Raw genomic sequence first — 16,824 nt, 5'->3', positions numbered from 1 at the left:
TGGTTTCATTGTGCATACAAAGTGTATAGGTTCCATTTAGGGAATACTGATGACAGAATTGTAGAATAAATTTCATTTGGAGAAATTCAAATTTTGAATTTTTTGATTTCTTTACTGAAAAATCAAAGAAATTGATTGTTTTCTGCAGGATCAAGGGTTACTGAACTTCATTTTGCAGAAGTTTTAGGAACTTATATTGATTTGTTAGAGAAGATACTTTCACCAGTGGAAGAATAACTCCAGTTCTGACTTCAGCATACCAGACTGAACCTGGAGAAAGCACATGTGGTGTACAAAGATGACTGTTTGTTTCACTAGTACCTTCCTCCATTGGTATATTTATTCATTGGTTCAATAAGTAATGATAGCATTCCTTCAGTTTTGCAACAAAAATTATTGATAAGAAAAAAAAATCACCAACAGCATGAGTGAGCAGGAAATCCTGCAGACTACAAAGTCAACCAGCTACTCAAAAGGTACACCACTTGTGCAATAGTGGCATGCTGCATCTACTGGTAACCAACTGTTCTCCAATTGGACATGAGGCCCACTCAGTGGGAAAGAACCCATATCTGGTACTGGAATCCAAGTTACAGTATCATGGTCTGAAACCTCATACTCCAGAAAGAAGTCCCCACTTATCTCTTTTTTTTTAATGAAAATAAGCTTTATTACATCAAGCAATAAATACATACAAGGATGCAAACAATTTTAGTCACTTTCTTCCAGATGTTTTGACCAACTTACCATAAACATAGAACTGAAATCTACACTCTTAGTATGAAAATGTTCAGGGTACATGGTAAGTTTGGTAGATTGCTCTTTCTTTGTATTTATAACTTGTGCATCTTTAAGATTGACTTCAAAGCACGCAGTCATGCAAATGCTTAAGCAAAGCTCTGTTGAGCAGGATCTAGGGTGTGACAAGTGAACCAGCTAGGAGTGAAGCGCGCTGTTAGTGTGCACAACAGTCCTCAGAGTCAGACAAGATTATGAAAAGGAGAAGACCAATTCAGGTGATGGAAATGTGCTCAAAGAAGGTTAAAGGGAGACACTGGCTTTAGGACAGTTTGTTGTAAAGTAATGCCACATGCATCTTTAAGTCAATGCCAAAAATAATAAAATAAAGTAAAATAAACCTTGGGTCATTCTAACGACTTAAAATGCAAATTTTACTGCAAAATCTTTTCCCAATCTTTGAGGGTGTAGGTATAGAGATAGTGAACCATGGTAGAAAAAACTAAACGGTTACCATTTTGAAAACAAAGTTTTGTCTCAACAGGAGAGATGAACTGTGACCTCCCATCTTGTGGAAAGACAGGACCTTCAGATCTAATGAGACTAGGACCTGGCATTGCGTTCTGTCTCAGCCAAGCACTCCCGAACCAGCCCTCGGGCATGGATGATGCCTCGTTTGAGCCGCTCCATGGCACTCTTGCTCCCTGCATATGTGGGTCTGATCTCCTTTCCCTTTTCTTCAATGATGGCTAGCAGCCCGGTATATTTGCTGTGAGGCACCTGGCTGTTCCCGGTTCCCTGGGTACAGCCTAACGATGGTGGTCCATAGTCACTCAACAGCTGACGTTTCTGGGAGGATGTCACCCTGCTAGTGGAAGGCCAGTGGACGCTTCCTGAGGCATTGAGGGGGGCGGCGGGCATGTGCGCGGTCAAGTTCGGCTTGTAAGACATCCCCCCGAGGGGCGGGCTCGCCGGGGGCAGGCGGGCCAGGCCACGAGGGTGGCGGCGGCGAGGACGGGCGGCTGTGTGGTGGGCTCTGAGTCCCAGCACCCGCCCGTCCGCGCGTCGGCGGAGCGCCTGCTCAGGCCGCACCAGCAAATATCCATTGCTCTCTTGAAAAGACTGGGCTTGCATACCGAAAAATATCTGTGAAATAAATTTGCATACCCTCATTAACCAAAGCTGCTCTCACTCTTGTTTGGAGTGAATCTGCTTTATTTTACAGATGGCAGAAAAAACTAAGGAGAATCAAGATTCACAAATAACACAAGAAGATAACCAACTGCTAAAAACAAAATGTTCCACCTCTACCACAATTACCAGGGCCCAGGAGAAATTGCAGCAGAAGTGGTGACATGAACACTGCCCTTACTGCTTGCCTGACAAAAAGTTCCATGGCAATGGTGACAGACACAGTGATCAATCAAAACCTATCAAAGCAGAAATTGAGAGGTTACAGATAACTCAACACTAAATCAGACTGCCAAGAGGTTTGCTATGGCTCAGGGAACATTGTATAACTGGGGCAGAAAGACTATAAGAGAGAGAGAGTGGGTAGGAATACCCAGAGGCACAGTCCCCTGCTGCCCACAGGTGCTGACTGAGGCCTGATATGACCCCACAGTGAAAACCATAACCCAACTGAGAAGGGCCACCAGGACAATGAAAGCAGGAGTGAGAAGACCTGTTATAATTTATATGAAATAAAATAAAAAAATTAAATTAAAAACTTACTCTTCCCTAGGCACTAAGCAATCATTGTTAAGTAAAATAAATATGTCCCATAAAGTTATAATCTAATTAGGCAGACCTACTTTAATTTTAAAGTCTAAGTAATTACTGAATTTTAATTATAACACGTACTGTAATTTCAGAATGTTATCAGAGCATACAATAGGGAGTTCTGGCATAGGTTAGCCAGCACATGGAAATTTTCTCTCAAGGTGTGAAATTTGTCATAGCATCTGAAAGGCAAATAGAAATTAACCAGGTAAAGCAAAAGAAACTCTTTACAAAAACCTTGAACTTTGTTTAGATTGTTTGGGGCCAGAGGGTCTAAAGACAATGGAAATATGCTGCTAGCAAGAATTTCAGGTTTTATTAGAAGTGATGAAAATGTTCTGAAATTAGATTGCAGTGATGGTTATACAACATTTTGAAAATAGTAATATACTTTATTATATCTAAATGAAACTGTTGGAATGCCACTTGTTTCTTTGTAAACTATTCCTCCTGTCAATCAGAGCCTACCTGTGACCACAAGTGCTCAAGTCACTTCCTGTGTGAAGGAGAGGAGCTGCATCTTAAATTGTCCTGTGGCACAGGCGCAGAGCACCATCCAGTCAGTTGGCAGCCATTGAGTCTTAAGAGTGGTCAGTAGAGGTGGTAAGTAAGGAAAGCTCACTTTGGACTCAGAAATTCTGTTCCTTGCCTGAGAATAGGCAAGAAGGTTGCTCTAGGTTCCACTCCTAGCTCAGTTGGCTGGCTTTCCCTGGGCAAGGTGTAATATGGAATTTGTATTTTCATATTTGTGGTGGGTACTAGGAGCCTCAGAAAAAGTCAAACAAGGCAGATGGAAGAATCTGAGGCCACAGTGAAAGACAAACTTTAGTGCCAGCATGATGAGTAGTAGAACATGTGTAACCATGGTTGTGTCTGCACTGAGCCCACTCGAGAGTGCTGTCCAGGAGCTGGAAGCCCTGGAACAACCATTCTATCTTTCTCTTTCTCCCTGGTTCAATTCTCCAGGATCCATGTTAGCCAAATGCACAAGGGGGTGCATGCGTCTGGAGTTCATTTGTAGTGGCTTGAAGCCCTGGAGAGCTCATTCTTTCTCTTGCTCACTCTCTCTCTCTCTCTCTCTCTCTCTCCCTGTCTCTCTCTCTGACTCCAATAAATAAAAACAAAATAAATTTAAGAAAAAGGATACATGCTTATATTTGCTTCTATTATTAGAGTATAAATAAAATTTAAAACATCATATATCACATTAATTGAAAATCTATTCTTGAGAAGGCTTTAGACTTTATACTGAGGATGTTTAGTTAAAATCACCCAGTACCTCCCTTTGCCTGTATTTTCACAGATGTCCTCTATATGGAAGAGGGTGAAATATATTTCCAAATAAAGTAACAATAATTACAGTAATAATTCCAGTTTAGATGGATACTATTTTTACATTCCATTCATAGCTTCTTATGACTTAAAAATATTGTATTTTTATATATTTATTTGAGAGAGAGAGAAGGAGAGGGAAGGAGAGGGAGATTGGGCATGCCAGGGCCTCCAGCCACTGAAAACAAATTCCAGACACATGTGCCACCTTGTGCTTCTGGCTTATGTGGATCCTGGGGAATTAAGCAGAGGTCTCTTGGCTTTGCAAGCAAGAACCTTAACTGCTAAGACATATATTTTATTTTTATTTGTGATAGAGCACAAATTCTGTAGTATCTTATAAATGAACAGTAAGAAATATGGATGAATGATAATATATCAAATTGTCACAAGAAGTACCTTTTCCTCATAAGGCTATGAAAATCACACTCAAAAAAAAAAAAAAAAAACAAAAAAAAAAGTGCATTTAACACCTACCTTCCTTGTCCTAAAAGGAGAATCCCAACTCACTTTTCAGGAGAGATAAAAAGAATTAACCCATTTTGTGTTGTGTCCAATTTTGTCGGACTATTACTTGAAAGATTCCAGACTAAACCCCTTTTCTAGAGCTGAAATTTTTCCACTCTTCATAAATTGAGGTACTTAATCAGGCTCAACTAAATTTTCTTCAAAATATTCCAAGTGTGCATTAGTTTATATAAAGTATGACCATATGACAAAATTACTAGATCAGAATACATATCTTCTCAAAGAAATATAAATGGATTGTACAGTTTTGGGATATGCCCTATATAATAGGGCTGTTACTTGAAATGGTTGAAACTAAACTTCTTCTCTATAGCTGACAGATACAGTTGTACTTTTCCTAAGTTGTGACATATATACAGGTTGTCAGCTAAATTTTTTCAGCATATTCCAAATTTGTGTTTATTTCTATAAAGAATGATCATCTGACCAGTGGTTCTATATCAGAATGCATAGTTTGACCAAGGAGAATGTAAAAATACATGCATAAATTAAAGAGTAATGTATATTAAATGACAGTGTACGTTTACTATTTATTTACATTTTCAATTTGCTACACAACTGGAAATTATAAGTCACTCCTAAAATCTCCTTGTTAGGTCAGGGTGGGTAGCTTCATCATGGAAGCATTGTCTGGTGTGGCTCAAATTTCACTCAGAAACTACAGAGACAAAATTCAATGCAGACATCTAATTTTCTGGAGAAAAGAAGACTTTCATGGGATAAGTTACATGAAAATCTAATGCTGGGTAATAATTATGATTGAGTCTACTTTAAAATTGTTTCTTCATTTATTTGGGAGGGAGGTGAAAATAGAGAGGCACACAGGCACTGGGCATTCCAGGGAATCCTGTCTCAGCAAAGGAATTCTAGATTCATAGGCCACTTTGGGCATGTAATTTTTTGTGTCTACTAGGTAACTGAACCTGTCCCTTTAGGCTTTACAAGCAAGCAACTGTAATTGCTGAGCTATCTCTCCAGCTCTACACATTTTTCATATCATATATCCAATTATATTCCCTAGGTATTCTGAGGTGGCTATCTTGTCCTACAGTAGCACCATTTCACACAGCTCCAAGAATAATGAAGTGCATGGGGACATTTTCAGCAAGGTTGCAGAGGAAGAATGAGGCAAGGGTTGTCAGGGTTTGGCATTTACAAAAAGTACCTAGTACATGGGACAGACATGACATTAAACCTTGGATTTGAACACAATTATGCTACAACTGGAACAAGAACCCCTTAGAATATAAGTGTGTCACTGAGAGTTCTGTCTCAGGTAAAATTGGTAATTCCAGGAACTCTGCTCATATACTTGATGCTTTTGAAGGATCTAAGAGTAAAGGGGTAGGAAGTTCAGTTCAAATAAGATAATATCTCAGGTTTTCATATTGTTGCACTCATTGCCTCATTGCTGGACACACTATCTTAAAAAGCTTATGGGAGCAAAGGTGGTAATTCACATAAACAATGGATCATAGGAAACTTAAAACCACACTGTGGACCTGTAATTTTAAATTAAATTCAATTTTTTCCTGAGCCAAGTACCAATGAAGATCTCTTTTCACCCTTTTTAAAAGTAGGTTTGAGAGAGCCAGGCGTGGTGGCGCACACCTTTAATCCCAGCACTCCAGAGGAAAAGGTAGGGGCATTGCTATGAGTTCAAGGCCACTCTGAGGCTACAAAGTGAATTCCAGGTAAGCCTGAGCTAGAGTGAGACCCTACCTTGAAAAAACAAACAAACAAAAAAATGTGAGTGTTAGAGAGATTATATAAGAAGACACAGGGAATCTCTCAATTCCAAGACACTAGGCATGGAACTCACTCTATGTTCACTGGAGCAAGAAAGTTGGGGAAGAAAGAGGAGAAGGAGGGGTATAAGGAAAGGGAGGATCCATGAAAGGGTGTGGGAAATTTTGCATCATGAGAGGCTCAGGCAGGAAGGTGTATATATAGTAGGATGAGGAGGAGGAAAGCAGGGTGACATACTTAAAGCACAGCGAAGGATTCCAGGCTCCCCTGCATACTGAAACCAGAACACAGGCTTCTTAGCAAACTGGCACTGCTGCCAATCAGAGCCTCCCTGTGACCGAAAGTAGTTAAAGGTCACTTCCTACGTGAAGGGGTTGGACTGTGTCATAGTAGTTCTGTGTCTCAGCAGCAGTACACCAGTCACTTGGCGTCCATTGAGTCCTACAAGTGGTCTGTCGTGGAGATAGGTAAGGAAAACTCACTTCGTACTGAGAGAACATGTTCCTCTCACAGTCAAGAGGGATACTACAGTTTTTACTCCTATCAAACTTGGCTAGATTTCCCTGGACAGGAGGTAACATGGAGTTTGGCTTTTCAAGTTGTTGAGAGGTCACAGGGAACCTCAGAAGAAGCCCCACAAGGCAGGTGGAAGAGTCTTCGGTTATAGATAAAAACAAGCCTTGGACCCAGTGTGATAAGAATTAGAACATGGGTCATCAATGTTGTCTCCACACTGAGCCCACTCCAGGTTGTTGTTCCCGAGCACTTTCTTGGAAGACACTGGAAAAAATATAGCAACCTAACTTCATCACCCTGGAAGTTTGAGAGGTAAATCTCCCTTCACCCACAAAAATGTTATAAGTAGTCCAAGAGAATGTTGATCTAAAAAATGGAGAACACATGGTTTGTGCTCAGTATTCCTGGTACGACATTGACTGAGTGCACCATGTAGAGATTATTGTCAGACTTGGCGACCATCTTGATCCCAGAAGTGATATGTACAGAAAGAAATGGTGCCTGAAATGTACTTCATTTGAAACTGAGCATGCATAACATGTGTGAAGCCTTCCTTCAATGTTCAGAATGACATTGAAAAAGCAGACATGAGGTACAACTTCTTTTCCCAACACTGGAGACATAGGGGCTAGAGTATGACATGCAAGTAGCTACATGGCTACGCGCCAGTTCTTGGGCACGTTGGACTTCATGAGAACATGTACCTAAAAGAAAAAGCGATAAGATTGTGTGTGTGTGTGTGTGTGTGTAGATAGATAGATAGAGAGAGAGAGAGGGAGGGAGGGAGAGAGAGAAGAACTGTATCTCTTTACCAAATGTATGTTAGAAATTGGAGGTCTCATGGTTCAAGCAAGCCTGAGGATTCTGGTAGAGAAGAATGTGGGCAATGGGAGTGAGAATTATCAAAGGAATATTCATATGTGTATGAACATCATATTACCCAAATTAAGTGTATGGGTCATTTGAAAGGAAATAGTAAACTTAATACAAAAAATCATTTTGATATTGTTGTTAAAGTGGTGGAATATGATAGCAAGTCTTGGGGTAGCCTAGAAATTTCAAAAATTTTCAAAGTGATGATAACTAAATGAGATGTCCTATTATATCCCTGGGAAGTGGTCACAAATGGGCAGGCTTGGGTAAGGAGAATTGGTACACTTATGTGAAGCTGACTGATACCTGAGCATATTGAAATAGGGGAAACCCAAGAATGAGGGAAGAGAATCCTGAGGGAACAGAGGCATTTAGAAGCCTGGTCCTGTTGTGGTAATGGATGTGAGGGCAGGGTTAGACACAGACATATTGGATGGCACTTTCAACCAAAGAATGGGAGAGAAGGGATAGAGTGTTCAATATCCCCCCACTCCTTGAGTTCATTCCTGAGAGAGATATCCTCATTCTGAGGCATGCATACAGTATCCTGAGGAGGATAGTGCTGAACAGCACACAGTGTCAAAGAAAGAAGGCTTCTTGATATTGTAGGACACCAATGACTACTAGGACTCTAAAGACATCACTGAATTCCCAGCAGTCTGTTACATTTGTTAAGGAAGTAGATTGATGTTTCCAAAAGCTACCATCCTCTGAAATACAGGAAAAATTACCTATACAGGACACTATCACAGTACTATGAGTAGAAATGACAGGGCTGAAATGTCAGAAGACAAGGAACCTGGCTGTACCTCAGCAGAAATCATGGTCTGATCAGAACACTGTATGTGTGGGGAAGGGCAGTGGGTTCCAAGAGCACTGTACTCATGGAAATCAGGGAAGGGAAAGGGGTCAATGAGAAAGACAGTCTGCCAACATGATGAATGGATTCACACTGTCTCCTTTTCCCAATGCAGGTTTCTCAGTCACCTGCTCTGCTACCAAGTTTTCTGCCAGCTGTCATCCCTGGTCATACTCATCATGCCCCAAGGAAAGAACAGTAAGGCACTTGCTCAAGAGAGATGTGACAAAAACAGAGTTCAGCACCAAGAGCTCAAAGATGCTCAGCCCAGTGCACCAGAAGAAGGAGAGTCACCCTACTGCTCAGCACATGCTTCTGGAGATTCTCTTCCCAGTTCATCTACTGCTGGCTTCCTCCACACCTCTCAGTTACCTGTACCTCCCAACTATGCTGGTATAGGTATTACTATCACAAGGTCTGGTAAAAGGATCAAGAACCAAGTCATATCAAGGGTCAGATCAGCTGGGTCTCCCTCCTCTAGTGGACCCCAAAGAATGTTATTTTAAAGAGCAAGACAGAAATGCTAATGTATTACATGCTCAGCAAATACACAATTAAGCAGCCCATGATGTGGGGAGATATGGTGAGAGTTATCAACAACAGACTCAAGGAACAATTGTCCTAGATCCTCAAAATAGTTTCCCAACTGTTATATTTGGGTTTTGGCCTTGAGTTGAAAGAAGTGGAGCCCAGTGGAAAATATTTCATGCTAGTCAGCAAGCTACATTTCAAAATTAATAGGAGCAACGTCCTCCAGCTGGGTGTCCCCACCATGAGGATTCTGATCCCTCTCCTGAGCATCATCTACTTAAAGTACTACCTTGCCCCTGAGGAGAAATCCAGCACTACATGAATTGCATAGGTGTCTATGATGGAATCCCACACATAATCTTTGGGGATGCCAGGAAGCTCATCACACAGTTCTAGTTCTGGAAAAGTACCTGGAGCACCACCAGGTGCCTGACAGTGATCCTCCCCTATATGAGTTCCTGTGGGGTCAGAAAGCCTGGTCTGAAAACTGCAAGGAGGAAGTCCTGGATTTTCTGATCAAGAACCATGAGTCCATCATAAAGGCCAATGAATTCCCTCATGAAGATCTCACCTGGGAAGAGGATGACAAAGACCAAGCTGAGAATGCAGCCAAGGGTGGCACAAGATACAAGACCAAGGGACTAAGGACAAGTCTTGCTGCCTAAGCTCAAGTGAAATCTCTTGATTGGTATGTGTTAGGAAAATCTTTATAGAAGGTCAGAATTTTACCCGTTTCATTATTGTTGGCCCACATGAGTGATGCAAATTTTTCTCTCTGTGTAATGTACATTTCAGTTTCATAAGTAGAATACATAAACGTTGTGGACAGTAGGACAATAATATTTGAAAATTTCTTAGGTCTTTTCAGATCAGTCAGGTAGTATGTCTTAACAAATATTACAGATGTGTTCCTATATTTGCTCTGTTTATTAAAGAATAACTTAAACACATTACGCTTCAGGTCTTTTGGGTTACTTTTGCACCTTCTCCACGCAAATGTTGAGTATCTCTTTTGCAGAGGTCTTCACACTTTGTACACTGGTTGTTTAGTTCAAATGCACCAGGTCCTACCTTTGACTAGATTTTCAGATGCCCTCACTATGGAAGAGGGTGATATATGATCTATTTGTAAGAAAGAAAAATACATCATTTGAAATTTATGGGCAATACTTTTTATGTTAAGCTACAAAACAAACAGCTTTTTTCCAAGAATAACATTTTACTTGTGATACAAAATGTACACATTTTGTACTGTTTTCTAAATTAACAGTAACAAATTTAGTACAATGTGGATGGATCACAAAGAATAGGTGAAATCTATCACATCAATTAGTGTCTCTCATAAGGCTTTACATTTTGTGATGTGTCAAATTTCATAGTCCTGTTTTGAGTTTACAGTAAATCCTTGTCTAGAGCTGACAGACATAGGTCAACTTTCCCTATGTTGATGAACATATCTGGGCTTTTAACCCAATTTTTATCAGCATATTGTGAATGTGTGTTACTGTTTATCAAGCACTAGCATGTGACAAAAGGTTTAGTCCTAAATTCATAGAGTGCCCCAGGAAAATGACAAAATGCATGCATAAGTAAATGGAAAATCAAGTAGTAAAAGACACTGGATGTTATAAAGAAAAACTGCTTGGCTTCCATATAAGCAAGTTTCACTCCAAAACTCTTTCTCTGTATAATGTAAACTTCTCATAGCAGAAGTCACAAGAGAATCTAAAGTTGGAAAATAAATTCAAGGTTTCAGTATACTTCTTTATTTCTTGGTGCTGTTTGCATTTTTTGAAGTATCTTGAGCAGGCTGTCCTGTCTCATGGCTTCTACATGTCACACAGCTTCAAGCAGGGTTTGGCCTTTCCAAAAAGGAGGTAGTCCATGGGGCAAGTATGACATAAAGATTGGGATGCAAACATACTTAAATACCACTGGGACAGCCACAGAATCAGAATATGAAGTGTATCACAGAGTTCTGCCCCATCTATTCTTTGAGACAGAGTTTCTTGGAATTGGTAAAATAAGCAAACCCTGCATATACTCTTGATGCTCCTGAAGGTCTTAGAGTCCTGTGGTAGCTTTCCCATTTCAAGAGAGAAGAAATCTCAGGCTTACATATGGTTAGGCCATAAACTAGTATGAGGGTGATATATGCCCCAGCAAGAACAGAGATGTTCAAAGGGGAAGCTTCCTGAATAAAGCTAATCAGAGAACTGGGGAAGCATTACACATTTTACCCCAGGCTTCCCAGGAGATGAGCACATCATTCCAGTGGAATTTGGCAGATGAGAGGTGGACTCAGAAATAGGAATACTTGGCTGAAGAGATGGCTTAGCAGTTAAGGTGTTTACATGCAAAGTCAAAGAACCTTGGTTCAATTCCCCAGGACCCACATAAGCCAGATGCACAAGGTAGCACATGTACCTGGAGTTTGTTTGCAGTGGCTAGAGGCCCTGGCATGACCATTCTCTCTCTCTCTCTCTCTCTCTCTCTCTCTCTCTCTCTCTCTCTCTCTCTCTGTCTGTCTCTCTTTCTCCCTCTTTCTCACATTCTGTCAAATAACTAAATATATAAAAATTTTTAAAAAATAAATAGGAATACTTAGACTTGCAAGGGAGGCTACACTGAGCAGAGGCAGAATACTGACCTCACACTTGCCCATGTAGTGATAGGAAGTGTGTGTAAAGAGACCTCCCAGGAAGAAAAGACTCATATGTGACCATAAATCTGCTTACAGAACTAAAATTCATGGTGAAATTCACATCAGAATAGATTTGGAATTCCAGTCTAAAGATATGCAAGGTACAGTAGTTTTGATTAAAGTTCTGCCTTGTGCTCCTGTAATGTGCTTTCTGGTGAGGTGATGTTTTGATCTATAAAAAGGGTCCCAAGTGTTTGTTGTTGTTGCTGTTGTTTTTGTGGGGTTTTTCTTTTGCCATCTTGGAACTTACCCTGAATCAGTAAACTTCAAATAAATTTCCTGACTTCCATAACAGTGACTCATTTAGGAGTACATCCCAGTGACCTGAAGCTGTCTACTACATACATAATTTCTTTCTGCATTTATGTATAGTGATAATACTCATGCATGAATCCATTATCAGAATAATTTTGTTCTATGTCTTTTTATGATAAATATTTCATTGATGAACCTAGAGCACAAAGCAATTTTTTTCATGCTCATTTTATGTCAAGGTTGTTTAACCATAAGAAGCATTTTTGTGAGCTGGAGAGATGGATTAGCAGTTAAGTTCTTGCCTGCGAAGCCTATGGACCCGGTTCAAGGCTCGGTTCCCCAGAACCCACGTTAGCCAGATTCACAAGGGTGCACATGCACCTGGAGTTTGTTTGCAGTGGCTGGAAGCCCTGGCACGTCCTCTCTCTCTCTCTCTCTCTCTCTCTCTCTCTTTCTCTCTCTGTCACTCTCAAATAAATAAAAATGAAAAAAACATGTAAAAAAGATGAAAGAAGCATTTTTGTGTTGTATACTGGATTTATTCATGTTCTGTTGAACTGTCTATATTTTATTGTGGAAACAAGTGGTATTTCAAAATCCCAACTACAGGATACAAGAGTTTCATGTTCAGCACAGACAAAGCAATATTTATATGTACTTAATTTGTTTTTGCTCTGGCTCCCTTCTAACACTACAACCTGCAAAATCATCCCACAATTCAAGTTGCATTCAGTTCTACTTCATATACCACTATAGTCTTTGCCAGCTATTATTTTGTCCCAAAGTCCCAAGTTTTATCTGATATTTAAGACTGACACATGCAGATATAAAAGAGATGTTACATACATGCAAAGGCATCGTGACAGAGACTACACATTCCCATTGCAAAATGGTATAAAAACAAAATTCTCTTCAGTGGAAGTGCAACAGATGTAAGCAGTGAGGAAAGATTCCCAATTCCACCACTCCAACTGGGATTGTCAGAGCCTGGAAAAGATTACTTCCCAAACCAGCAGTTTCCCAGTGCTTGTGTATTCAAACATCTTTGGGTCTACACTGCAGAACACAGTCCACCTTCACAGCTTGATACAGTCGCCTTATTTGAACTCCATTAATGCATCTACACCATGTTCCATACCACACATCACCATCAGCTTCTGGACCCAATTCACCATAATGCCATGGCTTTCAAACAGGGATTTCAATCTTTTTTTCAATTTCCAATTTCAAATAATAAATAAGGTCCATTTTCAAACAACAAAATCATGTTGTACTTCATGACATGCATCTGTGCACTTTTTTGTGATTCCAAAAGCAGCACTAGGTGTAAGGTATAGCCAAATTTTTAACTTTAGGGTTAAATAAATGTCATTGAATAGAAGAAAAATCGTCCACCAGACTTTCTTTCAAGCCACCTCCTTTAAATGGTTCACACCCAGGACATCATTTCCATTGTTTCAATGCAAAGAGTTGGTCCAACATAATGGTAATAGTCAATGCAAACAGTAAAGCTTAGGTTACCTAAAACCAGTCTGTATCTCTATAGCTATAAATTTGGTTCAGTTCTTCCTGTGATGAAGGCTACATCATTTATATTTTCTGATCCCTGTTTTTGGGTGTTTTTTTTTTTTAAGCACACTAGCCAATACTTTTTCTTTTAAATTCAACCTTGATGAAATTCTTTGAGAAAGGGCAGAATACAACTCACGGTTCTGCTAGGAGCCTATTTCCAATATGGTTCTCAATTTACCTTTTAAAAATGCATGGACAAAGATTTTAATTTCCACAATTCTTTCTGAAGTTAACATTTCAAACACTGCCCAAGTAACCCATCAAGTTCTGTTTACAACACTGAAAGATTTGTCCAGTCCAAAGCACCAAATCCTTCCATATAACTCCTGTAAACACATTGCACAACACAAAAACCCACATGGGAAGATTCTTCACAGCCACAGCCTCACTTCTCACCATCATTTTTCCTGTTACAGTGACATTCTCAATGCTTGTACAAAAAGTTGACAAGAAACAACTTCTTGGAAAAATGGCATGATTGCAGGCTTATAAAATCCATGGGAAGCATCATCAAAATGGCAGAAGAAGCACTTCCAAAGGAGAGAGACACCAGCAAAAGTCATCCAACAGGAACAGCAGAGTGCAAAGAGTTCTTTACACTTACTTAGTAGGGACAGATGAAAGGAGTACCCCCAGTGACACACCTCTTCCCCATCAGGCTGCTGGAGACACAAGAAGAAAAAATAATGAAGCAATAAAAAATCCCTGAGGGCACATGTGGCAAACATTCACAAACACAGCACCAAAAGCTCAACAGGCAGTGGACTGAGGAAGGTGTCAAAGTGTTGGAGGGCTATAGGAAGAGGATGGGGTACAAGCTGTTATGACACATGAGAGATTCTGGCAGAGACACCTTGTGTAACAGTCTAAGGACAATGTTGTGGGAAGGGATATGTAATAGTAGGTATGAGTTTCTGATAGATAATTCAAGAGCATACAAGGACTAGTACCCATCATAAGAAACTAGGCATTTAGCTGTTTGTCTACTGCAGTGAGTAAACAATTGCATGAGTAGGGAAAGGTAACGAGAGAGAAGGGAGCCTGAAGGGCCAAGACATAGCATCAATCAAGAGAAGCTGAGGCAAGGATGAGCAAAGATTTGGGAGGAGGAGTTGAGGAACAATAGGTGTGAATGTTAGAGAGATTATAGAACATGATATAGGAAATCTCTCAATTACAAGACACTAGGCATTGAACTCATGTTATGTTCATTGGAACAAGCAAGTTGGGGAAGGAAGAGGAGGAGGAGTGTAAGGAGCGGTGTCCATGGAAGGTTTTAGCAAATTTTGTATCATGAGAGGCTCATGCAGGAAGGTGTTTGTTTCTTAGGCTGAGGAACAGGTCTGGCAGGGTGACATGCAAGAAGAACAGTTAGGGAATCCAGTCTCTCCTCCATACTGAACCCCACGGAAAAGGCTTTTCTTTATACATGTAAATTTTTAGTTGTTTTATTTTATTTTAATTTTAGCAAAAGAGAGATACCAAGAGAGACAGAGAGAGAAACAGAGAGAGGAGACGGGGAGAGAATTGTCGAGCCAGGGAAAACAGTCACTGTTATCAAGTCCTGACACTAACACCACCTAGTGGGCATGTGCATCCTTGCACATATCTCACCTTTGTTGTTCTGGCTTTTATTGGGTCAGGAGAGTTGAACATGGTCCCTCACGCTTCAGAGGCAAGCCCACTAACTGCTAACCCATCTCTCCAGCCCAATACAGGCTTCTTAGTAAACTGGCCCTGTTGCCAGTCAGAGCCTCCCTGTGACCAGAAGTAGTTAAAGGTCACTTGCTACTTGAAGGGGTTGGACTGAATCATAGATATTCTGTTTTGCAGCAGCAGCACATCCGGTCGCTTGGCGTCCATTGAGTCCTACAAGTGATTTGTAGCAGAGGTAAGTAAGTAAAGCTCACTTCGTACTAGTAAAAGGGTCAAGAGCCAAGTCATCTCCAGGGTCAGATCAGCTGGGTCTTGCTCCTCTAGTGAGACCCCCAAAAATGATCTTTTAAAGAGCAAGACAAAAATGCTGATGCATTACATGCTCAGCAAGTACAAAATTAAGCAGCCCATGATGAGGGGAGAAATGGAGAGAGTTATCAACTACAGACTCAAGGAACAATGTCCCAAGATCCTCAAAAGAGCTTGCCATCAGTTGTATTTTGCTTTTGGCCATGAGTTGAAAGAAGTGGAGCCCAGTAGAAAATACTTCAGGCTTGTGAGCAAGCTACATTTCGATGTTAATGGGAGCAACATCCTCTAACTATGTGTCCCCACCATGGGGATTCTGATCCCTCTCCGGAGTGCCATCTACCTGAATGGCTACTGCACCCCTGAGGGGGAAATCTGGCACTAACTGAATCACATAGGCCTCTAGGATGGAACCCCACACATCATCTTTGGGGATGCCAGGAAGCTCATCACCCAAGTGCTAGTTCAGGAAAAGTATCTGGAGTACAGCCAGGTCCCTGACAGTGACCCCCCCCTCTATGAGTTCCTATGGGGTCAGCGAGCCTATTCTGAAAACTGCAAGGAGGAAGTCCTGGACTTTCTGATCAAGTACCAGGAGTCCATCATCGAGGACAATGAATTACATTATCCAGATATCTCCTGGGAGGAGGACAATGACAAAGTTCAAGCTGAGAATGCAGCCAAGGGTGGCACAAGATGCAAGGCCAAGGGACAGACTAAGGACAATTCTTGCTGCCCTTGAATTCCTTCTTGACTTGTCTGGAAAAGGAATTGATGGGCTGAGTTCTATCAGAATGGAATTGCCAACGAAGGATGCAAGAGAGATGCTGGCCAAGGAGGGCCTCCCTTTCAGAAACCTGTGTTGAGGACGATTTCCTCTGACCCTCCCCCCACGCCTAGGGGGGAAGAAAAGTAGTCTCCTTATTCAGCTAGGAGAGAGAACATGAGAGATCGAGAAGAGGAATGGACAGATCCAGGCAATGGGCACACCGGGCACCCTAGCACACACAAGCGCCCCCTTGTGTGTCGGGCTCGCGTGAAATCTCTGTTGACGTTTGCTTTGTTATTTAACTGACTTTCTTATTTGTTCTTTCTGTGTGTAAATATGTTTTAGTAACTTGTTTGATGAGTATTAGCAGAGTCATTATAGAAGGTCAAAATATATCCAGTTACATGATTGTTTGCCAACATGAGTGATGCAAATTTTTCTCTCTGTGTAATTCACATTTCAATTTCATAAATAGAATATGTAGACTTTGTGGACTTTGGGACAATAATGTTATTTGAAAATTGCTTGGGTCTTTTCAGATCAGTCAGGCAGTGTGTCTTAACAAATATGAGAGATATGTTCCTATGTTTGCTCTGTTTATTAAAGAATAAATTAAACACATTATGTTTCAGATCTCTTGTTTTACTTTTA

General features: G+C 40.7%; 1 protein-coding gene and 1 pseudogene across 1 annotated transcript; one reads left to right on the top strand and one right to left on the bottom strand.

The window, feature by feature from the left end:
* Nucleotides 1–1,330: 1,330 nt before the first annotated feature.
* On the bottom strand, nucleotides 1,331–1,689 carry LOC123456750 (cyclin-dependent kinase 2-associated protein 1-like). Its single transcript, XM_045141110.1, has one exon. It carries the CDS (start codon nucleotides 1,687–1,689, stop codon nucleotides 1,342–1,344), a length of 348 nt encoding a protein of 115 aa, XP_044997045.1. The 3' UTR covers nucleotides 1,331–1,341.
* A 6,166-nt stretch (nucleotides 1,690–7,855) lies between these two features.
* On the top strand, nucleotides 7,856–16,146 carry LOC101613133 (annotated as a pseudogene).
* Nucleotides 16,147–16,824: the final 678 nt, after the last annotated feature.

This window comes from Jaculus jaculus, chromosome X (assembly GCF_020740685.1).
Source record: "Jaculus jaculus isolate mJacJac1 chromosome X, mJacJac1.mat.Y.cur, whole genome shotgun sequence".
NCBI classification, from domain to species: domain Eukaryota; kingdom Metazoa; phylum Chordata; class Mammalia; order Rodentia; family Dipodidae; genus Jaculus; species Jaculus jaculus.
Note: the sequence above shows the minus strand (reverse complement) of the source record. Positions and strands in the feature narration are given on the sequence as shown.

Excerpts from the sequence above, each read along its gene's own strand:
- LOC123456750 (XM_045141110.1), bottom strand. The coding sequence starts at position 1,689 with ATGTCTTACAAGCCGAACTTGACCGCGCACATGCCCGCCGCCCCCCTC.